Source organism: Sebastes umbrosus, chromosome 5 (genome assembly GCF_015220745.1).
Source record: "Sebastes umbrosus isolate fSebUmb1 chromosome 5, fSebUmb1.pri, whole genome shotgun sequence".
NCBI classification, from domain to species: Eukaryota; Metazoa; Chordata; class Actinopteri; order Perciformes; family Sebastidae; genus Sebastes; species Sebastes umbrosus.
The window spans coordinates 32,075,246-32,095,926 of NC_051273.1; the positions used below are offsets into that span (position 1 = coordinate 32,075,246).

At 43.4% G+C, this 20,681-nt stretch overlaps 1 protein-coding gene across 1 annotated transcript in view; it reads left to right on the top strand.

Moving 5' to 3' along the window:
• Positions 1–20,681, top strand: part of crocc2 (ciliary rootlet coiled-coil, rootletin family member 2) — a 46,139-nt gene that overhangs the window by 6,109 nt on the left and 19,349 nt on the right. Inside the window, 14 exon segments of the mRNA XM_037770276.1 lie at positions 8,703–8,870; positions 8,964–9,047; positions 10,380–10,483; positions 11,557–11,701; positions 12,165–12,271; positions 12,806–13,012; positions 14,440–14,536; positions 14,727–14,816; positions 14,923–15,057; positions 16,147–16,346; positions 17,272–17,454; positions 17,892–18,036; positions 19,193–19,339; positions 19,419–19,649. Coding sequence (XP_037626204.1) covers positions 8,703–8,870; positions 8,964–9,047; positions 10,380–10,483; positions 11,557–11,701; positions 12,165–12,271; positions 12,806–13,012; positions 14,440–14,536; positions 14,727–14,816; positions 14,923–15,057; positions 16,147–16,346; positions 17,272–17,454; positions 17,892–18,036; positions 19,193–19,339; positions 19,419–19,649 — 2,043 coding nt within the window.

A 20,681-nucleotide genomic window follows, 5' to 3' on the forward strand; every position in this document is an offset into this window, starting at 1 on the left:
GGTTGATGAAATGTGACCAGGTATTTCTCATTCCAGTTTGTACAAAACCAAAGCCAACTTTAAAGCCAGCAGCAGGAGGGGGTTATCTCTCCATGGGCTTTGATTTCTCCAGCAAGATTACCATATTGTTGTGGCTTTAGTCATTTTCCAGGAGATTTGGTGACGATGGAGTCGCCACTGATTGCTTGCAACGGTGCCAGTATAAGACTCCAGGAAGTCACTTCTTTCGGCCAAGAAATAATCCCGCTGCTGCATGTAAACCCCTGTAACATTAGTCATTTTTACACTTCAGTTTTTATACGGATTAAACAAACATGATATAACGTGTTGATGAGTGAGCTTTAGAAGTGATGCTGGTGGATTTTTTTTTTTAAACTTTGGGCAGAGCCAGGCTAGCTGTTTCCCCCATTTCCGGTCATTGTGCTAAGCTAGGCTAACCAACTGCTGGCGGTAGCTCAATCTCCTCATCTAACTATTGTCAAGAGAGCGAATAGGCATATTTGATATTGATCAGGAAGGCAGGATCCATTATCGGCTTTGACCCCTGACTAGTTAGATGTGACCTTGAAGAAATGGAAGGGTAGGAAGCTCAAGAGAGAGAGAGTTTTAGCGAGCTGAGGTGCTCTTTTAGCAATAGCCTTGTTATACCCAGGTGCCCTTCAGAGCGATTCAGGAAGTTATTTGTACCTGCTGCTGTGAAGTTTTTTAATTAGCATTGTCGCTAACTGTTACTGTTTATGATGATGATGATGATCTGATGTTGATGACTAGGTTGGTGGTTGTACTGTGGATCGTGGTAATGTTGTTGTCCATGAATATGTTGATGTTGATGTCATGCAGTCACATTGATGTTGATGTTCACACTAATTATTACGGTGCTGTGCTATCCCCTTGTTTTGAACTGTCTTGAGATGGTTATGTATTCTATTGTCTCATCTGTAGTCTGTCCTATCGTATCGTATCATACCGTACGTATCATATCGTATCGTATCCTACCGTATCGTACCGTATCGTACCCTGCCGTATCGTATAGTATTGAATCATATCATACCGTACGTATCGTATTGTATCGTATTGTATCGTATCGTATCATATCGTATCGTATCGTATCGTACCGTACGTATCGTATCGTATCGTATCATACCGTACGTATCGTATCGTATCGTATCGTACTGTATCGTACCCGACCATATCGTATCGAATCATATCATACCGTACGTATCGTATTGTATTGTATTGTACCGTATCGTATCGTATCTTATCGTATCGTATCGTATCGTATCATACCGTACGTATTGTATCGGATCGGATCGGATCGTACTTCCCAAAATGTTTACCATTCCTTTATAGCATTTTGTTTTTTCAGTCTGAAACAAGGTTGCCTCTTTTGAGATATATTCTGGGAAGATGATACTAAATATGCTGCCCAACTACCAAAAGTTTCTTTCTGAAATCCATCGTACTCTCAGTGTCAGAATGTCAGCTGAAGCAGGCCCACCGCTGAATGTGTGACAGTTGAGAAACATACGTAATTATCCCAAATCCCCGTTTTTCCCAGCTTTCCTTGAGTCTCTTTGACCTGACAGAAGACCGTTAACGCAACACTGGTGAAGTCACACCTGGACTCTGAAAGCCTTCCTCTGTGTCTCTGTTAAGTCACTCTGATCTCTGATGACCCCAGAAAATTGCACGTGAACCAGGATAAACCTTGACCCAGTTTGTGAGCTGGATGGCCTCGGGAGGTTTTTAGAACATGTTGGGGTGAATTCTGAACCCTCTGTGTTGCTTTTGGAGCCCCGCCAGTGTGCATTTTCTCAGACATAGACATCTATACCCGACTGCCTGAACACTTAGCGAGTGGCCGCACAATACCGCAGTGTGGCAGTCAGTTGGATAAAGATAAACTCTTGCTGAATGATTTCTGACACCAACTGCCGTTTGCCAGTGCCCTCTGAAATCTTGAATCCCCTGGGTCTCCGCATAAGAACCCCGTCAAACACAGTCGGAGCAGATAAAGTCTGTTTTTAGGGATTGTGTTACTGTCCCCTTTTACCCTGTTACCCCCCTCTGTTCCAGTTTGTTTTTCCTGCTGGCACAAACCCATTCATTTAGGCTGCAGTTTCAATGGAACGCTGCCAAAAAGTCTGACTCTCTGAACTATCACGAAATTGTAAAAATTAATTGCCTTCCCCAGAGAAAATATTCTTAAAAGCCCATCCCGGCCCTGAATTTTTGATGAAAGTATTCCATTAAACCCTTTCAACATTTGACATTGGGCTACTCATGTTACCTGACTTTAAAGTCAAACATTAAGCACACTTTTCAGTTCTTTTTCACATGTCAAGAGTATCTAATCAGAAGTGAAGTCTTGAACTGACTGAGTTGTATATGTATATATAGTTTTAGTACAGCGTTGTCCTTGCCGGGGGGCATTGTGTTAAGTGCTGCAAGGCCAGTCACATGCTTGTGAGTACACAGTGTGTATTATTAGTTTGGCCGTATTTACACAGATCACTTGTATCTCTGTATGCCATCACAGCAGCTGTCAACCCGTATCCAGAAGGTTCACTCCATAGTAACACACTCACAGCAGCTCCCTCCTCCTCCTCCTCGCTTCCATTCTCCCTGTTTGTTATCCCACATTGTGTAATTACGGTCAGCGATGATACATAAACAGCTTTCACAATCAGCTGGGGCTCTTTCACAGAGTCAGCAGCACTCAGGGGGTAATGCGAGGGGAAGGGGGGAACGGGTATGTTGTTGAAGTAGGAGAGTACGTTTTTTGGGCAGCTTGGGGGCGATGGACATCCGCTCCAGCTGTGTTTAGGAATCTGACAGATAGTGCACTCCATTAATTCCCTTTATTAAGCCTCTGAGCCCAGGCCAAGCCAGGGAAAACGATTGCAGCTGTAACCCTTCACATGCTGGCTGGACTCTGCACTCATGGCCAGATTTCGCTTTGGGTTAGTCCAAGATAGGACTGAAGATGTGGACTAGTTGCTGGATATGCCTGGAAAAGCATCTCTGTTATACAGTAAGAGAGGAGAGAATTGACTTCAGAAATGCATAGCAAATTCCAAGACATTAAAAAAAAGCATTAGATAAACTGGTGAGTTATCAGATTGCCAAATGTTGTGACATTAGGTCAGTGAGAGAATATTGTAATCACAACTTGGTAACTGAAATGGATTGGATTGTGATCTACCACATGAGCAAGGCAGCAAGTTTTGGCCCGAACACCAAAGCCTCCGCAAGGGCCTTGAAAATGATTCTCTTGTTGCTTGTTGGCAGATGAATCAAAGCAAGATTATCCCTTGATGTTGTTTGAAATATTTATCAAAAGAGACAATACAAGGAGTGGCACAAATCATAAATATCAAGAAATATAAAACGCTAATTCAAAGCACATTTTAAGAGGCTGAAAAGTCTTTTACTTTGGAAACATAAGCAGGGCTCAAGACACGGATACTTGGAAGTAAAAAAGAGAAGGAGGCATAGCAACCATATGGAGGCATAAAACATACCATGACAAAAAGTTGTTTTCATATACAGTATGTATTGCAGGCGGCTGTGGCTCAGGAGATAGAGCAGGTTCAATCTCCGGAACCTTGTGTCCTCATGTTGAAGTGTTCTTGGGCAAGATACTGAACCCCAAATTGCTCCCGAAGGCTGTGCCATTGGTGTGTGAATGAGTATTTAGATCAGATCCTGATGGGCAGGTTGGCACCTTGAATGGCAGCCCCTGCCGTCAGTGTATTAATTTGTGTGTGAATGTTGATATGTAGTGTAAAGCGCTTTGAGTACTAAAAAGGCTCTCTATAAATGCACGTTCATTTACCATCTTGAACATTATTGCAAAATGCCAGTAGATGACCTCAAAGAGTCGGGCTACATTGGGATTGGGCTCAGCCCATTTTAGGGGGCTGTACTCTGAGGCCGATCGTAAATAGCGAGGGTGTTCAGCGAGCACACTTCTGGGCCCCCAGTAAGCCCTGTAAGCCCCAGAGTTAGGGCAGATGGAGGACTGGGATTACTCGCCTCTCTTTTGCCTTTTTACAGTCACCGATGGATGGGTGTGTTGGGAAAGAACAATGAGTTCAAACTAACTCGAAGATGAGGGTGATGAGATTAAATGATGCAAGCAGAGCAAGGGAGTAGTTGGTGATGTAGGGGAGTTCAGTGAAGGTGGGGGTCTCCACAACAGATTGTTATGGCACCCTCTTGGGAGCTTCCTGCACGGAGCATGGCTAATCCAGAGCAGCCTCCGGCCTCCTGCTTTACAGCTGACTGGGGAGAAACAATAAAAAGGCGTCCCCTCTGTAGTGTGCGGAGCAGGCAGGGGCGAGGCGCTGGCGAGAAGCCCACACACTGCAGCTATGCATGACAAAGTGCAAACAACCCTCCTCAACAGGGCAGGGCGGGGACCTTGAGGAGTTGCCAGGGACACCTGGTCACTGAGTGCATAGCAAGGTAGGGAGGGCGTAGTCTACAGCAGGGATGGAACTGAAATACACACATATATATATATACATATATATATATATATATATATGTATATATGTATATATGCATATATACATATATACATATGTTATCCTATATGTATTTGTCCATATGGACAAATACATATAGGATAACATATGTCACAATTTGCCCATATACAGTGCACTGCAATATTTGCATGACCTTGCAGCTCTAGGGAGGTTGAATGTACTTCCTTCCTCATGAAACATTTACGAAGCCAATTTTTAAAAAATATTTCAAATCCTGGATTATTTACATCCTTGTTTACTAGCTAGCAGTCTTCTACATTGCCCTTGTTGGTGCATTGCTACACCTCTCTGCATGTTACCGCCGGCAGCTGATCACCGAAGCAGCGTGAAACAGGCGGCAGGACAGTGTGTTGCACCGCCCACCTCGGGTGACCGTGCGGGCGCGTGTACAACCTTGTGCATGTGTGCAGTACAAACAAAACAGGGACTCCAGTGGTCAAAGGCCCTGTTCACACTGTTCATTAACATGCGTCTTGGGTGATCCGATCACAAGTGGACAGCTTTAAGTACTTCAGTTCACACCTGGCATTAGAATGCGTCTCCACGTGCGTCTCGTCTCGAGTGACCACTTGTGATGGGATTTCACTTCCCTGCTCTATATGCAAATAAACATGTCCATTATTTCCGTTTGCAAAGACCGAATGTGTTGTTGTTTTTAAACGGCGGGAGGCAGCAATGCACTTCCCATGCCTAGTCTGCTGGAAATTAAAAGAAGGAGAAGAAGAAATCAAAACAATACAGACTGGGTCTATTTCTTGGCGTGTTCCAGGCAAACTAAAGATACATATTCATGTCCATATAAATGACATAACCAATATATCTCTATGGGCTTTTCGAAATTTTCAGACGTCGTGGACAAAGCCAGCTTACATGATTTGAGAACCAACTGGAGATGAGAAAAAGGAGGAACAAAAAGAGAGCCATGGCTGTGATGATGTATTTTGATATTACGTCCTTGTCTGGGACGCATCAGGATGCATTAGTGTTTACACACGACACTACTCTACTGTGCTACTGTGGCGGACTTGTTTGACCGCGTGAACACAGCCTCCTTCTTTCATTTCTTCAACCCTCCTTTTTGAAAAGGTCGGCATTGTGATATTTGCGCAATTCCAAAAACCTGTTGATATCCAAGTCTTTCATAGTGTTTTTAAAAGTAGGTGTGTTTCTCCTTCCGGCCAGAAATGTGGGCTTTTCTTTTTGGCATGCGTCTCTGCAAACTGTCGGCTAGTTGGTTTGTGTACAACGCACAGAGCTGGCCGTAAACAGGCAAGAGGCCATGTGTTGCAAACTGCCATAAAAACCCCAAGTAAGACGCATATTCCATATGCGCTGTATACATGTCCAAAGAAAGCTCCTAAAACCTGAATAATATCGGAATCTCCCACGTCTTAATCAGAAAAGGCTCCATTCGTAATAAGGCCTAATTCAGAATATCCCAACTGAATATGCTGTTTACATGACCCGTATTTGGAATAACAGTGGAATATTAGTGTGCATGTAAACATAGTCAGTTTTGCACCAATGCACCCAAATGGGTTCATGTGTGCCATTGTGTTGACTATGCTTCCTCTGGGGGCAAATATGTGGAAATAACTGAGCCTTTTTTATTTATGAGTTTCTTCTCATGAGGTTGAGTTTGATTTAGTTTTGGTGTGTTTTCATTACTTACATTGATGTAGTACAGTATGGTCCCAGTTGTACTGTGGTCCCTTTCCCTGAAGTTATAACAGCATTAGAGCTCTCTATACGGTTCCAACTGCAGATTGTGCTCATGTGCTGTAATAAACCATGTGTGCTATGGCCATGTATTCAAGGTGTATTTATAAAGTACATGCTTGTTAGCAAGTCAGTGTTATTGCTATAGTTGTGCCAAAATACTTGAAAAGATGCATAATCACCAAAGCTCCACACACAGCTGTTTCCAGGAGTCCCTTTAAACACAGCTGTTGCAGTTGTGTGCGTTTCAAACACTCCGCCCATGTTGTTCCTCCCTTCTCAGTCCCTAAAGCTGTCACCTCAACAACGGGCAGTAAAAGAAGCTTTTGTGCTCTCCGGGTGCTCACAGAAAAACACCAAAAGCACAGAGCCAAGTGCATGATGGCCGTTAGTGTAGTTTGTAGTATAAAAATCTGAAAAGGGCATTTGAAAATGTGTTAATAATGGTGGCAAAGTGGCTGGGTCCAGTGGTGAACAGTGAGACTATTGTCTTGGCTCTCCTGGAGCCTGCTGGAGAGATTAAGCACCCAGAGAAGAGATGAGGTACAGAGGAGAGGTGGGAGGGAGTGGGTCGCAGGGTTGATTTGAAGGGCTTGGATGGTGGTTTGGAGTGTGTTGCAGGGGAGGGGGCTCCCTCCCTCGCTCTCACTCTCTTCCTCTCTTTTTAAATGAGAAGTCGGCAAGGGCAGCTGGAGGCACGCAGTGTGTTGTAGTGCTCTAGGGCCATGTGGTTTGTATTAGTGAGGACAGGGTGTCTGGCACCAGGATAGAGAGTGGGTGGTGCAGGGGGAGTTTAGGTTGTGTGAGGTTGAGAGGTTACAGGACATTTGGATTTCAGATATGAGGATATGAGATTCCACAAGGAGAAAGACCAGTGTGTTTGTGTATCTTTGTTTTTAGATGCAGTCGACAGATACGGACATCATGCATTAACACCGATATACAAACATACAGCACTGTATTTGGATGTTCCATAAACTGACATTAATACTGTAACCTCTCATCTGCTCATCTTTAAATCTAGCCGCTGTTGATCCAGTCCTCATGCTGAATTAACACTATGGGTCTCTAGATTGGTCTAGTCAATTACATGTTGACCTTTACAGGGTTTCTATCCCTGTGGGGAAAATACTACGCACATATTTAATCTCATCAGTATTGATATCATTGTATCATGTGATGATAGTAATGACCAATCAAGAGTGCTGTATTGTAAGAGGTTCTTTTTGGCATAAACATGCATTAATAGAATACCTCAAAAATCCATCGAGCAAAGCTCCCGTTCATTAACTTTATTTTTTCTCAAACACAACCCATAGTGAACTGTTGAAATCTGCTAAATGACTTGTCTGAATGCAAACATAGTCCAACCATATAATCAGATGGTATATCCAGATAATTAAGGATGAGATAGACTCAGTTACCAGTTTGTTAAAGGAACAGTGTGTAACATTTCTGGGATCTATTATCAGAAATGGAATATAATATTCATAATTATGTTTTTGTTAAACTTAAAAAACTTTATTACAATCATCATATATAGGTACATACAGTACATGAAATTTGACCTCTGCATTTAACCCATCATAAGGAGCAATCTGGGGTTCAGGGAACCGCCAACCTTGTGGTTAAGTGACGACCTGCTCAACCCACTGAGCTTCAGCCGCCTAAATTAGTTTATGATTACCTAAAACTAAGAATCGTTGTGTTTTCGTTAGCTTAGAATGAGCCCTTTATATCTACATACTGAGTGGGTCCTCTTCAGGGAGTCTGCCATGTTGCACCGCCATGTTTCTACAGTAGCCCAGAATGGACAAACCAAAAACTGGCTTTTGCGTTTTTACGTTACCTGAAGGCCACTGTAGTTCTCTGACAAGCTTGTGAAATTGGAGTAATGTGAGCCGCAGAGTGCAAAACCGTGGTACCACCAGCCGGCGTCTGACTTCCGTTGCTCCTAAAGTAGTGTTATTATGGTAAGGATGACCTCTGAGCGAGGCGAATGGCGTTACCGCGGTTTTGCACTCGGTGGCTCACGTTACCGCAGTCTTGGAAAGGGAGCAGCGAGTGAAGGGGTACTCAGTTGGTTGCGTCTGCCACCACACCACTAGATGTCGCCAAATCCTACACACTGTCCCTTTAAGTACACCCATATAATATAATACAATGCAACACATTTGGTGTGTAATAAATCCTTGTGAATGGTGCGATGGATCTAGAGTTCAGTATAATGCAGCCCAGTACTACAACACCTCAACAGCTGCAAAAATGACCATAGCACACCGCTATGACACACTGTCAGTAGAACAGAATACAAGAAGCTTTGTAAGGATTTATTGCAGTCGGTCACTCAGTGCAGAGTGCATCTATATACTCTGTATTGTAATGTGCAATATCCTGTCACATTGTCAAACTTGTTACCACTCCATCCAGCTCGATCAGATGCTGATGCTGCAGTCAGCAGTGGACTCAGACCAGGACAGCGTATCCCTAGGATCCCTGCAACTGCAGAACAAGGAGAGAGCTTACAGGCAAAAACTGCAGGTATACCAGGAGGCCCAGCAGAGGCAAGCCCAACTTGTTCAGAAGCTTCAGACCAAGGTGACTGTGTGAATAAATGGACCTCACAATTCAGAAATTGTTACATGAAGTTCCTTTGGCTCAACTGTGCACCTTCTGTTTGTTTTATACAAGGTTCTTCAGTACAAGAAGAGGTGTGGGGAGCTAGAAGAGCAGGTGCTGGAGAAGACCTCGGAGTCTGAGAAGATGAGATTGTTGGTATGTCTAGACTGTATAGCATCACCTTCTAGAATCAGTATTGCTTAGATATAAATCTTCAAGTCCAAAGTCTAAAGGGTCTGCTAGGGTCCTCTAGAGGCCAGTCAGCATTATCACAACGTCGATATGTTACAGTATTTACACTAATATTCAAAACAATGTTAAAGTGTTAAGCTCATGCTTGTTCAATGGGAGCAAACATTTTTGTTCAACTAGTTATAATTAATTTAGACATGAGAACAGTGGGAACTCCGGGTCTGAAAAGTGAAGACAATGCAGTAGTGCCTTAAACTTGTATTCTTTCTAATAGCCAGCAGGGGGCGACTCTTCTGGTTGCAAAACGAAGTCTGATTGTATAGAAGTCCATGAGAAAATTACCCATAATTTATTTCCTCAGTAAACATTGTAAACATGAGTTTATGGTCTCAATCGCTAGTTTCAATTCTTCTTGAATACAGCATGATGTTCATTTAGTAAATTATGGTCCCATTTAGACTCAAATAAGCCATAAAGTAGGGTATACTTTAGGGCGTGGCTACATTGTGATTGAAAGGTCACTACTTGTCCGTGTTTTCGTCTTAGAACTTGAACCCTTTCACAGTGTGTTTTCAGTTCATGAAAGTTAGTTGTAACTTTTTGGTCACCTATAAATGTCTTTCGTTCGGTTGTACTTAGCTTTACCCTCTCATGTCACTTCTGGTTGCAAAAAAAACAAGATAGGGACGGCCAAAAACCAAGATGGCGACTGCCAAAATGGGTCGTGGCTAGACGGTAACATGCAAATTGTGCGAATTGCGAAATTCTCACGAAATGGTAAGGATTAGGCATTGACCTTTAATAGTTAAGCTTAAGCATTGACCTTGAATGGTTAAGATTCGGATAGGTTGTTGGGCAGCAAGTCTCACGAGAGTTTCTGCAAGTTTTTGCAATTTGCAGGTTACCTTTCTGACACAACGGCCAAAATGCCGGACTTGAAGCTTCAAACCGTAGTCCACAAACCAATGGGTGATGTCACGGTTACCACGTGCACTTCTTATATACAGTCTATGGCAGTAAAGGAATCATGAATAACTAAAAGTAAACTTGTGTAGTGTACCTTTCATGTTGTGATTAAGATTTGTGCTTTTATTTAAACATATTTAATTCATCCAAATATTATTCTTGGCTGAGCGGTGTCCACAGAGAAAATGAATTAGCAGATTTCCACTGTAATTATGTTGCTTTATAAATATTAGTAAACTGCTAATGTACTACTGCTACCATATACTGAAGTGTTATCAGGATGCCAGTAGTGGTGACGGTGGTGGTGGTGGTGGTGGTGTGTGTGTTCAGCTGCAGGCCCACCTGGACTCTGCCCAGCGTCATCAGCGGACTGAGCAGGATCTCAACATGGCTCTCCAGAATAAGTGCGCTCAGCTGGAGGAGGAGCAGAAGAGGTGAGTGATGGGCACCATGCGGTGCAGGTAGCCAGCTTCTCCAGCCAATAGAGAAACCTCGTACAGCTTCTGTACTCGTAAGTAATACATATTTGGGAGTTTTTAGAAAAAGTGTCTGGAATGCAGAAATCATCTACAGCAGCAGGGAGTCGCTATTTGGATGCAGACTTTGAGCAGTAAATTCTCGGATAAACCTGTTAGAATTTGCTTTTTATTTCTCTGTTTCTTGTTGAGAAAGCCGAAATATTTCTGAGAAATGTGCGGACCAGAGATATTCCCAGCAGTTCCTTGAGGTCTCCTGCTGTTTTCCCCTGCCCCTGCTGCAGGGAGAAGGCAGAACCTGCCCTTGGCAGATAATCTCAGTATCCAATTTGTCAGAGAAAATTAGTGGGACTATGTTGGCTCGCTTCTCCAAAGCATTTTAATGAGGCTTCACATTAAGTGTGGGCCAACCTCTGCAGCTGAGGCCAGCTTTTAATGCCCTATGATTTATATAGTTATGGAACTTTATTTGAAATGCCCATGGCAGAGACCTGACAATTTTTACTGCCTAAAATATCACTCTCTGCAGAGTTACCGAGCTCTATCCCTTCTAGCACTTTGTAATGTAAGTGCAATGTAGAGATTAAGTCTACAACCGCCACTATGTTTTCGCTTATTATCGGGATTACTGCGTCTCCCTTTAAACACCCATCATTATCATCCCATACATGCAAACATGGGCTTGGCTTCCTCTCAGACAGATAACCGAACGTAGCGATGTGGCATGCTTTACTGTAACAGGGTGCGTGTTTAGTGTGAGAATGATGTAAACATTTTGGTAAATGACTCTACTAGCAGATCTGGTTGATATTAAATCTAAGTTGACACAGACGTTATAAAACTGTCTCACATGTTCACCCAGTAAGTGTGGTTGGCAAGGGTGGATCTAAAGGCTACAGATGTTAAGAGTGGTATGCTGGCTATATGGATGACGATGATGAGTTTGGGTGCTGTGGAAAGGTTATAGGAGGGCGTTGTGACAGTCGTTCGTCAGGGGAGAAAAGCCAAATGGGCTCTGTTCTTATTTCCAGGTGTGCCAGCCTCAGCCAAGTCAACTCTCTGCTGCGGGAACAACTGGAGCAGGCGGGCGCTGTCAGCCAGGGGCTAACAGAGAGCTTGTGGAAGGCCCGCGAAGACGTCGACTTGTGTGATACCCGTCTGCGCAGAGAGCAAGAGGTGAGAGAAAACCCATAGAAAATGAAGTTGCTTGAGTCAGAAAAGCAACAGGGAAAGCTCAAGTTCATCCCTTTTTCTGCACAGAGATTGTGCAATTAAACTCCTGTTGAGTTCACATGGGGTAGGAATTCCATTCATGGCCAGTTTTGTCAATTCATTCTCATTCCCTGTTCATTTCATTGCTATGATTTTTGAGTTGTTGTTTCCTGTGAAAACATTCCAACTGCTGAGGGGGAGGAAAATTTTGTGCAAACAATCTGGCGTTCGTGCTGTAAATGGGCTACATCTGTTGATTCAGGGAAATCCAATTATTTTGTATGTGTGCCAGTGTGAGCCCAGGAGTTCCAGTATTGCATCTGTTTGGGATCACAATAAAATGATGGGTGCCATCATTTTCTATAAGCAACCCCTACCACCCACCCTCCAATCTCTAGTCCCTCTTGTTGCCTGCTTCTCTCTGCAGACGTGCGCCTCCCGGCTGAGTCGTGAACAGGCTCGTGTCAGAGCGCTGTGGCGCCAGGCTGCTTCCCTGCGGAGCACTTTCACCCAGCTAAGGGCTTTCACTGACAGGTGAGCGTGGCGCGCTGCCAGAATCCCTCTAGCGACTCCGGATTCCACAGGAACCCCCGCCTCTCTTGTGTCTCACACTCACGACTGCAACCGCAATCCATCTCTCTCAGCCAGGGATCAAAGTGGAACAGGTCAACAAGGTCGCCAGTCCCCCTGCTCATTGTTTCCTCACTGGGGGGACAGTTGGCTTAAGGTGTCTAGCCTCGCTGTTGAAATCATCCATCAGGACAAAGCTTGAGTCCTATAAGACATGTTGAACCACTGTGAGCACTACTGAAGAGTAATTTGCTTTAATAATGATTGCTCAGCTCATAGACAGCTGTACAGTACTGTAATTTCAACTGAAGACACTTCAAAGTGAGCCCTGATCCCAGAGCTTAACCGCTACAGACATCCACCCTCTTACAAATACAAAGAGACAGTTTTTTTAGTTTGACTAATAGCTCACAACTGTATGAACAAAAACAGCACGTTATGTTTCTTTACCCTATGATACATTCTGTAAATTTTGATAGACATTATTCTGTTGAACAGGACTCTGTCTGATATGCGCGGGGAGTGTGTCGCTGCCGGCCGGCAGCTGCATGTTGCCTGCATGGACTTAGAGGCCAGAGTAACACAGGAGAGCACCTCTAGTGGTGTGGAGACGTCAGCACTGGAGAGGCAGCTGAAGGACAAGCTGAAAGAGGCCATGCAGCTTCAGGGTCGCTGGGATGCAGAGAAAGTCGAGCTTAACTCCAGGTAAAGGCATCCCCAAATCTATCATAAAGAGTTTCCCTCCTGTCATGTTCATGGCAGCCAAAATGACATAAGATTAAGCTGCATTTAGTTTAAGGGCTGCTGGATGATTGTTTCAATGACATTGATATCGACAACTACATTGAGGCAACTCATCCTGCAACTTATCTCTCAAAAGTCGTACACTTTTCACCATAAATTTGGGACTCAATAACTACTAATGGAAGTAATGGTTCCATCAAGAACATTTTATGTCAGCCCCTAAGCTTAGGACTGACAGCACACAAGCATCATAAACTGAAATAATAATTCTCAACCGATTAGACTTCGGTGTTATCTGTGGTTATAAGCCCCATAGATGTTGTTCAGTAGGGCCCTGCTACACCCAATAGTAGGTTTTATCATCTATTCACATGGTGGTAGAAATTATGACAGGAGCAGAAACGGAAGTCAGGCGCTGTAGTATAGACAGGTTGAGACTACATTTCAGGTGGAGGTGATGGATGGGATGCATGGGTCCGGATCCCATGTGAAACCAGCAACGTGTAGTTGTCCTTGTGTTCACTAGCGTTAAGTTTCATTTTCACTTTGGAAATGAAGTTATTTTACGCCAAAACACAATGTTTTTCTCTAAGTGTTTTTATTGCCTAAACTTTTTTTTGTAGTTTTGTTTGTGTGAGAAACGTAACGTTTCATTCAGTTTTACAACTTGTTAGAAGGCGTTGCCTGTAAGTTTTGCTTTCACTTTTACAACATAGTAGGCATAGTAAGCCCCTACTGACCCACATCTATGGTGCCAGTCTGTTCTCAATCAAAGTGGTTTTGTTGCCTGAACTTGAGCAAATGTTTTTGTTTTATTCACAAAATTAAGCACGTCTTTACTGCAAGCGAAAAGTGACGCCGAGGGGTCTGACAAAGCGTCAGTTTATGACAAGTTGGGATGAGAATATGTTGATGGTGCGTATAGCAACCGATGACGCACATTTAATGGCCGGATAACAGTCAAATCAGGTGCAGTTCTGGGCGTGAGGTCATCTATATTGTCGTTAGTATCGTTTGATAAATTGCAAAATTCCCAATCTTCCAATGATTGAAAGGAGAGCCAAATTGAATCCCCTTATATGGAACCCCAGAACTTTCCATAGGCTTTGATCATTAAAATCCTGCACATCAAGCTATTGTGTCTTTTGCCCTTCAGTCAGAGGACTGCAGGGATGTCAGTGCCTTTGTATTCAGAGTCTTAGCTGGCTGTTGATCGTATCAGAAGTCATTGTTAAGCCCATGATTCTATGCAGAGAATATGATAGTGTTGATGGTCTAGTAGAGGAGAAGCACAGTACATGCCAGTCTTGTATCTCCAGTGTCTCAGGGAACCGTGTGTGTTTGTGATTTAATCCTCTGTCCATTTCCATGTATATGGATTGATATAGAATCCTGGAGCTGACTGACACAGGGAAGCACCTTCGCAGCCAGAACAGCGAGAAGGATTCCGGCCTCAACACCATGCAGATCAGTCTGGACAGGATGGTGGGACTTTGGGAATCATGCCTGGGAGGTGGTAGATAGACGGGGGGTTAAGGGGGTTACACTGGATGTAGTCTGGACCCTATAGGCTTGATAAACTCCACAACTTCCTCGTCTAGAGGGCTGCAGTCTGGTGAATGTCAGGCTTGCTCTGTGTGTGCTGCTTATCTGACCTTAATGGTTTTCTGCTCAGGAGACGAGGAGAACAGAGGATAAAGCAGAGATGGAGGTCCTCCACACAGAGATCCAAGCCCTCCAAAAGATGTTATGCCATGTTCACCAGGTCAGAACAAAACAATACACTGAGATATATTAGGCATGAGGTTAGCACACAAGAAGATTCATGTGTGTTTTTTTCCATTCTCCTTCACTATATGTGCCATATCCAGGTGTTTGGCGGTGAGGGTGATGGTAGTGGCTCTGAAAGTGCGTCCTCCTCACCTCTTCATGGCCGGTCTCCTCTGAGGAACACGTCACTGATGGCTGTGCAGAGCGCTCTCTCCAAGCACCAGAAACAAACACAGGTCCAACAAAAATGGCTGCTTTTCATTCTTTCCTTATTGTAGATGTTTTAGAACGGTGGCTCCCAACCTGAGGGTAGCTGACATTACTGTCTTTTAGAGGCTGTAGCGGGCTTATTCTTAGAGCAAAAGTGAAGATAATGGTATCATATGAAACTCAACGACCTAGGGCATCCATTGGTATATGTTATGCTAGCTTGTCGGGAAGGAAGCTAAATAATGCTCCAAAGTTAGGCTATATTTTGGCAATGGAAAAACTGGCAGGGCCATATTCACAGGGGTCCCTATGGGAGGCTTCTATAGGTACCCTTGAGTCTTCCCTTTACAGACATGCCCATTTTATGATAATCACATGCAGTTTTGGGTGAAAAACATGCAGTTTTTTTAATGTAGTATAAATGTGTTATTTTTGCCTATTCCAAAAATGGTGTATTTGAATATTTCTGCATACTGAGGTCCCTAAACAGTCTTGAATTACATAAATTGGGTATGACTGGAAAGCTGAGAACATTGTGGATTCAGTGAGCCCAATTGTATTCATGTGTGATGATGTTAGCCCCCTTAGTAGTCATTTCATATAGTGAGACCATTTTTTTAAACTTGACCTCACTGTAAAAAATGACCTGTGGGGACCTCTAGGATAATCACAGCCTCATGAAACTTTACAGCCACAAACTACAGTCTTAGTGCATTCAGAGGGTTGATGGTTTTCCTTTTGTATACTGACAATAAGGGGATTTCTGAGCAGTTTACAGAACAGAAGTGCTCGAGGGTTAACGGTTAAATTAATCTCCAGGTTCCCAGCTTTCAGATGATGTACACCACTTCAATGTGATGTCTACTGTTGACCTGCTATCTCCCCCGAAAAAAGAACCATCCCCTAGAAAAAAATCATGCTATTCATGTACACACTTAAGTCATAGTTTGTAATGAGTAGATATAGCTTAATTTTAAGAGATCAGAAGCCAAAAATGTGGGGAGCCACTGTTTTAGAGAGATAATATGTCTGAGATAACACGTTGTAATGATATTTCACTCTACTTTCAATAACTACTACACACCACAAACAACGCACCCATGTTAAAACCGCAGGACCTACGAGGGCGTCTGGATGCTGCCCTGGAGCAGGTGGAAACACTGCGTGACCGCCTGCAGGAGAGGGACAGTGAGAGGAGAGAGCTGGAGCACAAGATCCAGGAAGTTAGGAGGGAAAGTCAGGAGGCTAAAACAGCTCTAGAGGAAAGCCTCCGAGACGGCAACAGATACCGCTGCTCACTGGAGCTCATCTCCAGGTACAGCCTGGTCATGCAGCTATTATCCTTTTTCTGTGATGCAGCTTCAGGACTGCAGCTGTGTGTATTCTGTTTCATATTTTCTAAACTTTGTTTTGTTATTGGTGAAATTGTCATTAGACTTAAATGTTGTTTTTGGAAAAATACAAATGTTATAATGATGATGATGACAATTATTATAGCTTGGTTTTATGTTTAATCAAGTAAAAAAACATATTTAATGGTAGTCTGGTAGTTTGGGTGTTTTGAAATGGGGTTGTATGAGGTACTTATCCATAATTGGTGTATTACTTACAGTAGATGACGGTCGACGTGCCCCCAGCATCGAGAAGCAGAGCACCGGCACCAGAGCAAAGCAATACAGTGCTGTGGACGGGGGAGGCAGAAAACTTATTTTAGTCACCTAAAAGAAAGACTCACCTACAACAATTGATATCCGTTTAAGTGTATGCTATATTTAGAATATTTTCCGACAACGGACTGAACTGAAAGTGAAATCATAAATAAGCTTCACTTTCCCAGAAGGAAAGTGCTGTCTGAAGGCAAGATAAAGCTCTGAAAATATTCTAAACATAGCGTACACTTTCTGTCGACCCCGTCCACAGCACTGTATTGCTTTTCTCCGGTGTCGGTACTCATGTCTGTTTCTCCAAGCTGAGGGCGTGCCGACCGTCATCTACTGTAAGTAATACACCTACTATGAATAAGTACCTCACACAACCCCACTTCAAAACACCCAAACTATCCCTTTAAATATATTGAAAGCTCACCAAAAACAATATTTATACAACATTATACAGTGTTTGTTATGTTGTGAAGGGTTTTGTTGACATTGTTTTTTAGAAAAATCAAGTGTTTTGATAATGATGGTGATCATTGTGCAACATCTGACCTCCCTGCCTCTCTCCACCTCCATGTCTCGCAGTGAGAAGGGCAGCCTGGAGAAGCTGCAGTCGGGGCTGCAGCAGGAGGTGGACTCCCAGCGTGCCGAGCTGGAGGTACTGCGAGGCTCATCACTGGAGCTCCAGAGACAGCGGGACCTCCTGAGGCAGCAGAGGGAGGATCTGGAGACGCAGCTGGCACGCCAGCGCACAGAGGCCCAAAGAGGGTACACAGCACGAGCCGAGGGAGGATGACCGTTACACAACACGCATCCCGTCACCCACGATTGTTTTCAAGCTCCGTTTGTTTACAGTTCAGATCAGTAACACATGTCATTCTCCGGCCGGCAATGCACCCAAATGACATTTGGATGAAATGTAAATGATTTACATTGCATTACTGCACTCATGCAAGAGGAAAAGTTTGTGTTCCTCTTTTTGAGGGTTTCTTTTGCTTCAAAAAAATTTGATTAGCTGAGAATTGGAGCAGGACATGCGATACAATAACTCCCTCAGTGTTCTGGCCTTTGGCACCAACATTTCTCCATCTCTCAAAGTGGAGATGGATGGCTGTTAAGGGATTTTGTTTATATAAAAAATCTGCGTGTGTGAGACAAAGGAACAATGTGAGATAGTCATGTATGTGTTACATTTTGTGTTTCAGCGAAAGGAGTCTGGAGGAGCTTGAAGGGAAGCACTCGACTCTGCGTAGGGAGCTTGTGACTGTGAAGGAGGCACTGAGTCAAATCACCCTGCAGAAGGAGGTGTTGGAGGATGATAAGGCCAGCCTCGCTCTGGCTCTCAGCAAGGTAGACCGCTTTGTTCTGCACTAGGTAGCCTGATCTGTGTTTGTAGATTCTCCCTAAGAGTATAAAAACAGAGGTCGACCAATATTAGATTTTTAAAGGCTGATATAATAACAATAGTTTGGAGCCCAATAGCCGATTAATGAACTTCTGCAACAGCCTAGTTGGCTACTTTTGCATTCGGCGTTTTTAATAAATCTGTATTCATTCAATGGGCGATGCGTTGTTCTGTGGCTTACAGTATGACTGACCAGGATTATTTCTGTTGCGTCTCGTACATTGTTAAATGCCACTCTTGCAAACCATTAATGTTCGTGCATATTCCCGGGGTAACGAGGATCCTAAAGTGTGCGATTTCATTTCATGAATAGATAGTTACGTGGCTGGATTATTTGGAAAAGGGCCGGCTATAGCCTTTTTGGTGCCATAAGCGAAATTATATAGTTTATTATAATATAGCTAACAAATAAGTGTGTGCCGGATAGATGAAAAAGAGTGAGAAAGAGAGTTACAGAGTTGAAAAGTGTATTTCTTTACCTATTTGTTCATTTGTTACCTCAATGCAGAAAAAGAGGAAGGGCAGGCGCCCTAACCGGCATTTTTTTTTCATTCATTCATTCACTGTAACACGGGGAGAATGTGTAAACTCCACACAGAAGGGCCCCAAACCAGGTTTGAACCTGGACCCTCTTGCTGTGAGGTGACAGTGCTAACCACTGCACCACCGTGCAGCAAATAATTGTATTTATTATGACATAAATAAACACCTGGTCCCTGATATTGTTGGCTTAAAAGTGTTTAGTCAGTTTTACTACAATTTATACTTTTATTAACAAATAAGTGTCGGCCGGGCAGATGAGAAAGTGTGAGAGAGCTCAAGGGGTGAAAAGTGTATTTCTTTTTCTCTTTATTTATTTGTTCATTTGTTACCTCGATGCAGAAAATGTCAAAGGTTGCCCATCAGCATTTCTTTAAAAAATGATTATTAATATTTTTTTTACAGTAATATACGTCCCTGCATGCCACTATCGGAACCCAGTTTTGCTGATAACGACAGTTTGTAAAACGTCCTATCGGCGCTGATTAATCAGCCAAACTGATTAATCAGTCTACCTCTACAGTATATAAAACCTTCTAATATTTATGATTCACTCCACAGAGTGAGTCCCAGAGTGCTGCACACGAGTTAGCCTTCACCAAACTGCAGAATCAAGAGGCTGCCCTAAAAGATTCTCTGGCTAAAATGGCTGCCCTGAGCGAAGGCTTAGCCAAAGACAAAGTGGAACTCAACCGTATCCTGCTGCAGGTCAGTAGCCGTGGCGTGCAGTTGCCCTGTAACGTTGATGGAAATGCAGAAAAGTGAAATAATTTAATTCCCCTTCCAGACAGAAGGTGAGAAGACGGAGCTAGGTGAACGTAGACGGGAAGCTGAAATGGAGCGGGCAGCAGCCAGGGAGGAGACGGCGCGGGTGCACCAGGAGATGATGAATCTCCTCGCTGAGAAACAAGCCCTGGAGAGCTCCCACAGCCACTCGCAGGATCTCTGCCAGAAACTTGAAGCGGAGCTGAGCGTGCTGCAGAAGGAGAGCGCTCAGGCCCTGGAGCAGCACTCCCAGGTCAGAGACCCCCGGCCATTCACACACCACCTCAGCCTCCATCCTCCCAACTCCCACCACCTGGGAGAGCTACGTTGATGTTATTTATAGCTTTCAGCAGGTTCATGGAGCTTGTGATCACATTAAATAGCAATGTATTGGAGGTACTGGACACATCTGCTATGTTTTTTTTTTTCTTTCAAATGGGATATGGAGAGCCCCACTCTGTGTTTTATGAGTGCCTTGGGACATAACAAGCAAGGGATCTTCATGAACAAATGTGAACTGGAAAAGATAAATAGATAGACATATAATATATCCAGTGGGGGTTAGTGAAAGACCCAATAAATTAACACCTAAAGTATTCCCATTCTTCCCTCAGCAGATCCAGATCTCTGTGTTCCGTCCCCTAAAGAATGAAAAGAATCCTCCCCTGTTTTGTTATCTGTTCTGAATGTGAAACTGGGATATCCGTGTTGATCTCGGCGAGAATATAACAAACCTAAACAATTTGACAAATTCCATCCAAACATTTTTAGACAGCTTATCTGTAAAAATAAATCAGCTGTGTATAAAACAAGCCCTGGAGTGGCCTCCATTGCACGAAAGCTCATGTTTCATCCCCTCATTCGGCGCCACTCACATCCATAACATTGGTGTTGTTCATCCACTTTAATATTTACCCAAGGAGAGGCTGAAACACATCATGTGCTAATATTTAGTTAGTGTGAGTTCGGTGTTAGTTTAGTTCGAAATCAACTTACAGTGATAGTTGCTTTTCAAACAATTCGTTGCAGTGAAATATTAGAAGTTGCAGGGCCCCGTTATAGACACCATTGTGTGATGGTGTGTTAGGAACTGGCCAGGGTAATACAATTTTGAGATCTTACAGTTTACAGTAAAAAAGATTTCCTGTTTCAGAATAAAGCTTTATCATTGCTTGTTTCAAAACAGGAGAATAACCCACCAATGAATAGTTTGACATTTTGGGAAATAAACTAATCTGCTTTCTTGCTGAGAGTTAGATGAGAAGATTAATACCACTCTCTAATG